Genomic DNA, 6000 nt, shown 5'->3' with positions numbered 1-6000 from the left:
TAAAGATGCTGGCTGAAATTCTACCGTCAGCAGCGTTCGTGCATAGAGTGTATTGCTTTTTCCATATATTTGTTTCCATTCACATAATACAACGCGAAAACCCAGAGAGCTCAAATTCGGGTGAGGAGGTCCCACGGGGACCCTTGCCCGAACGCAAGAGTGGCGGGCCTCGGGGACACCCCCTACCGGATAGCCGCTCACTGGGACCGCCAACTTTGAGCGGCTATAACTCGGGGATCAGGGCGAGTTGGATACGTTTGAAAGGCCCCGTCCAGCACTACGATCAATTAGAGTTTGGGGAATATTGACCGAGGGGTTCTCGAGATATAAGCCCAAAAAGCTGCGCCTTTGTAGCAGTTAAAAGATTGTAAACATTACTATGTTTAATGTTTTTGAAATAAGTCTCTTATGCTCTTAATTTAATTTTATCAATCAATAAATTTACACTAGAAACAACCTTGTTGTGTTATTTTGGTTTAATGCTGTGAAGCTGCTTTGATGCAATCTGTATTGTGAAAAGCGCTATATAAATACACTTGACTTGACTTGACTTGACTCATCAAGCCTGTAATTATTTAATAAAAAAAAAAAGAAAAAAAAAAAGGAAAAAACAGTAATATTGTGAAATATTATTACAATTTAAAATAATGTTTTTTTAGTTTAATGAAACTTTAAAATATAATTTATTTCTGTATTTATTCCTTCAGAAATCATTCTAATATGCTGATTTGATACTCAGTTATGTTAGAAACGGTTGTGCTGCTTAATATTTTTTTGGAACCTGTGATACTTTTTTCAGGATTTGTTGATGAGTAAAAAAGAACAGCATTTATTATTAAATCTTTTCTAACAATATAAATCTTTACTGTCACTTTTTGATCAATTTGACACATCTCTACTGAATAATATTAATAATAATATATATATATATATACATTTTTAAATGTATTTATTTATTTTTTAAATAAAGACCAAAAAAAATTACTGACCCTAAACTTTTGAACGGTAGTGTATATTGTTACAAATGATTTCTATTTTGATTTCTAATTCTTTTTTTCTTTTTTCTTTTTTTCATCAAATATATAATATTCATCAAAGAATCCTAAAAAAAGTATCACAGGTTATAAAAAGAAAATATTAAGTAGCACAGCTGTTTCCAACATTGATAATAAATCAGCATATTAGACTGATTTCTGAAGGATCACTGAAGACTGGAGTAATGGCTGATTAAAAGTCAGCGTTGCATCACAGAGTATATTCAAATATAGAAAACCATTATTTTACATTGTAATGATATTTCACAATATTACTGTTTTTTTTTTTTTTTCTGTATTTTTGGTCAAATACATGCAGGCTTGAGGAGCATAAGTGTCTTCTTTGAAAAACATTAAAAATAGTAATGTTTCCAAACTTTTGACCGGTACTGTATGTATAACAGTCTCATGTGAAATTATTCATAATTTAACATTAATTTGTTTTTTGCTATTGTTTTACTTGTGAACCATGTAGATAAACATGATTGGTGGGAAATCCTGAGGGATAGCCAATTCCATCATGGATGAGGTTGTACAAAACATATTGCATACAGATGTTATTGTTCCTAAATCAAATCTCAAAAGATGTCAGCCAACATATGAATGCACTATTACATGATAAATGTATGGGTCAGAAAAGTCTGAGGTCAAAAGTGATTAAATTGATTTATTTTAAAACTCTAATCTAGTGTTTCTCAAATCTGGGATTGTATATGGGCTGAGGTTTGTTTGTTTAACCACTGTTGATGAATAAAAAGTTAAATGAAAAAGAGAAGAACATAAACATTGGGTTGAAAATTTCTTCCACACACTTTTTTCTTTTATTTGGAAATAATAAAAATTAACTTTTTTCTTTTTCTTTTAAATATAAAACATACACACATCATATGAGCCACACCTGTATACAAACAGAAATGTTGCAGTGAATACTTTTTCTTTTTCATCATCTCAGTGAAACACATACTAGAAGTTGTAAACAGTCAGCATTGTTTTCCCCTCTACTCAAGAATACTGATCAAGTAAAATAAAACCTGTCTCATGAATAAAAACAATCTTTTTTTTTTCTTCTGATTTCGTGTTCATAGCAGAGGTGAAGAATTTGGCTCGAAAGCACAGAGAAAATGACGATCTGGCTACAGCTTTAGAGCGGAGTGGTTCGGCCCTCTAAAAGTGACAGTGAGCGCTCTAGATTTGGACCCATATGATAATAAAGGTGTCCGCTCAGCGGTCCCATATTGGGATGGTTGTTCTCAAAAGTAAGCCTTGGCCCCTTTGCAAATATGGCTTAACCACATGGTTATCTCATTTTTACAACACATGCGCTAATTAGTCTCTGTGCATCTACATTTATATTTAACATGTATACGGTTATGTATGTATGATATATTTTTGACATTTCCTGTTTTGATATCGGTATACTCTTGAATAACTTGATGGGATGTATACACATTTTATAGGTTTATTTCTGTGGTTTTGAGGTAAATTATGATTCAGTAAAATCTGTAAAACAGGAAGGAGGTTAGCTTTTGTTCAGTGTTACAGTACAGCACATTTCCCCAAAGGTATATAAAAGACTAAAATAAATAATTAAAAACTTAAAAAAAAAAAAAAAAATGTTGCAACATTCAGCACCGAATGGAGGACATGGACTATTTTTTTTTTAGCTGATCTGAAAAGTCTGAGTGAAAGCAAATGGCTTCTTTTCTTGGTTTATCTCTTATATTCAAGTACAAGCAAACTGTACAGTACATGCAACATACAAGCTGGCCTACAGTATGTTGAACTAACACATATCTATTTCTGTTACTTTTTAACATTTGTGTAGTCTGTTTTACAAAAATGTGCATGCAGCTGGGAACTGATCCGAGTCATGCTGCTCCACTGCACTGGAGGGAGGGGCCAGTGGCCTGATAGATGATTGGTGTTTATGTTTGTGATGGCAAAATCTGATTGGTCACTTCAACATTTACAGAGACACACAAGAGGAATTAGCATTTTTTCTCAATCATTTAAAAAAATCAAGCTTTTGTGCTTACATTATTCATTTAAAATAAAGACATATGTGCAAGGGCTTGTTGAAGAGTTTGAGTCAATCATGTGACCACAGGGTGGTATAAGTTAAAAGTGGCTTTTGCTAAACCATATATATATATTAAAAAGGAAAATGTACATTTACGCAATCACTTACCATCAAACAAATTTAAAAAGTTAGTTTAGTGTCCAAAAAAACTCTATGTATCAAGATTTACTCAACAGATGAAAACATAATTGTATAGATTTCTTTTACCAAAGACCCTAAATTAGAAAACGTACATGTACATAAATATGTTTACCTTGGTACATAGTGTTTTTTCATTAACTAAATATATACTTTTTAATAGCATTCAATGATAAGTGTAAATACCTACAAATCTGATTGAATTCACTGAATAAGATGATGTATGCAATGTACTGTAGGATAATGTAATCGTTTCAGTTAACAGTAAATAAAAATGTATACTGTGCAAAGAAATGTGTATTTTTCCAGATACGTTGTCTTCAATCTCTTTTTTAGCATTTCTTGTCATTTTCACAGCACATTGGACAACACAAACCAATTGATTTTCATAAAATGTGTCAGAGATGTTAAAAATAAATAAAACAAAACAAATATAAAATAACTTCTAGAAGAGAGTGGCCTCTGCTAGCTGTCACAAGCATTGAAAACAGAGGAACTTTTTGGAGGATATGAACCATGGCTTTGGGTCCTCCAGGTTTAGGCACCAAGAAAGGCCCTGCCCTTCCAGACAACCTCCCCAGGGGACGCCCTACGTCTTTCCAGTGGCTGACCTTTGACTTTCAGTACAAACAGGGTTTAGACAGGGCCTCGGATGAGGCCCCACAATCCCTTGGTCAGAGGTCACCTTTGTTTTTGGGCTGATACATTCTGATGCTCTGTTAAAAACTAGCTAACGTACATTTCTTTAATGAAGACTTGACAGAATATCACCCTGCTTTCTATGTCACCCTAAAGCGGTGCTTCCCACGTGCTAGTGTGCTAGACAGCACTAAGTCTCACGCAACAAACAGTGAGAGAAACAAACAAATTCGGCAGAACACGTGCTACCCACAAAGAGGAAAACATAAAAACAAAGTCACAGGAGTGATTGTCAGATTTTAACAAAGCTTTGTGTCATTTCATCGCATTTTCTGCCTGGCTCTTATTGTTGTCTTGTTGTCTCTCAGCTTGTATTGACTGTGCTTTATATTGTTAGTCCACTACGATCGAACTCCCGGAGGTGCCGGTGAATTGTCCAGGGATGTCTGAGAAGCACGTCGAGTTATAGAGGCAAGAGTTGGGTCGACAAGGGAAGAAGGCGGGAAAAGTTTGTACCAGCCAATGACATTGCTGGAGAGGTCCAGCTCCTCTAGTAGGATTTGTGCAACTCCCATGAAGGATTTGTGGTCCATTCGCCCATAATCTCCCCAGACAATTACCTGATAGGATGAAATCAACAGTTTGTTTATTGATTCATCAGTGGATTGAACTCTCAGGTCACATAATCAAAGATAATAATATCTAATCTCAACAATGTGATCTATTTAAACTAGACAATTGTCTTTTTTTAATGCAGCCCTTGTGGGCTTCAATGACATCTCATCAAGTGGATAGAATCTGCAAAAATAAACTAAACGTAGAAAAAAGACAAAAAAGCCACATGACTCACTTGTAACACTTTACCCTGCGGACTTTCTTCAAACTGTAGTGCTTGCTGGTACAGCGGGTCGAGTGTCTTGCGTGCAATTTTTGTCTTCTTCTTAGCTACATATGCCCCATTGTGTAGAAGATAGACTTTGACATATGGAGCTATGATTGAACAGAATGAATCAAATTAGCCAGGTATCAACACAATGTATACTACTGACATTACTGAACATATCAAGTATGACTAGCTCTGGCAAATTTGGCTGTTATGTGGCTGAGTAATATGATACTGTACATATGGAGTTTGAATCACAAGCTGTGAGTTCAGAATACATCAGAAAGGACTCACCAGGGAGTGATTTGGATCCTGGTTTTTGGATGAGACCTCGTGCTCTTATCACCTCCACCTCCAGCTGGCCTTTCTTATTCACCATGCCAATCTGAATGTCACCTGGACATCACAGAATATGCAAAGAAAACCAACTAAAATTGGCCATTTTATTTAAATGGTACATTTGCTTAATGGTTTATTCAAATGGTTCATGCAAAAACATTATTTGACATTATTTCCCAAGGCAGTTACCTTTTGTATTTTGAACTGAAGTCAGTAAATTAGGACTGTAAATGTAATGTACTGTTTTTAGTACAAATATAGAAAAAAAAAAACTATACAACTAGAATACAACATAACTGTTTTTAACTTGACACAAGTCTTGAAACAGTGTGACACGATGCAGTGGTAAATGATGTCCATATGACAGATTTTATAGACTGATGATTAAAGGTCCCGTTCTTCGTGATCCCATGTTTCAAACTTTAGTTAGTGTGCAATGTTGTTGTTAGAGTATAAATAATATCTGTACAATTATAAAGCTCAAAGTTCAATGCCAAGCGAGATATTTTATTTAACAGAAGTCGCCTACATCGAACGGCCCATTTGGACTACATCCCTCTACTTCCTTCTTTAATGACGTCAGTAGAACAGTTTTTTGACTAACCTCCGCCCACAGAAATGCTCCCTCAACTCTACCGAAATTCGTTTATGTACTTGCGCACTTCTTATAACTTACTGTGTTTACTCAGCTCTTACAGTGATTTTCTGAAGTAAAACTGACGCTTCATCTTTTGTGTGATGTACAATAAACTTTATTAAACTCATCAGTATATGTTTGATCATCATTCGGACCTGGTCCGAAACAGCAGACTTGTAGGCTATTAATAAATAATGGATACATACAAGCAGATGACAAATACGTTATAATAACCGTAATTAAACTACTA

At 34.8% G+C, this 6000-nt stretch overlaps 1 protein-coding gene across 4 annotated transcripts in view; it reads right to left on the bottom strand.

Annotated features, from left to right (window-relative positions):
• Window positions 1-1825: 1825 nt before the first annotated feature.
• Window positions 1826-6000, bottom strand: part of rims1b (regulating synaptic membrane exocytosis 1b) — a 90721-nt gene continuing 86546 nt past the window's right edge. For all 4 annotated transcript variants that reach the window (XM_084105804.1, XM_084105807.1, XM_084105805.1 and 1 more), the window contains 3 exons: window positions 5069-5170; window positions 4742-4881; window positions 1826-4511 (listed from right to left, as the gene is read on the bottom strand). In XM_084105804.1, coding sequence (XP_083961930.1) covers window positions 4293-4511; window positions 4742-4881; window positions 5069-5170 — 461 coding nt within the window. In that variant the 3' untranslated portion in view covers window positions 1826-4292. The remainder of the gene's footprint in view (window positions 4512-4741; window positions 4882-5068; window positions 5171-6000) is intronic.

The sequence above is a fragment of the Abramis brama genome (genome assembly GCF_963993115.1).
Source record: "Abramis brama genome assembly, chromosome: 2".
In the NCBI taxonomy this organism is placed as follows: Eukaryota; Metazoa; Chordata; class Actinopteri; order Cypriniformes; family Leuciscidae; genus Abramis; species Abramis brama.
The sequence above is the reverse complement of the archived record's forward strand: the minus strand, read 5'-3'. Positions and strand labels throughout refer to the sequence as shown.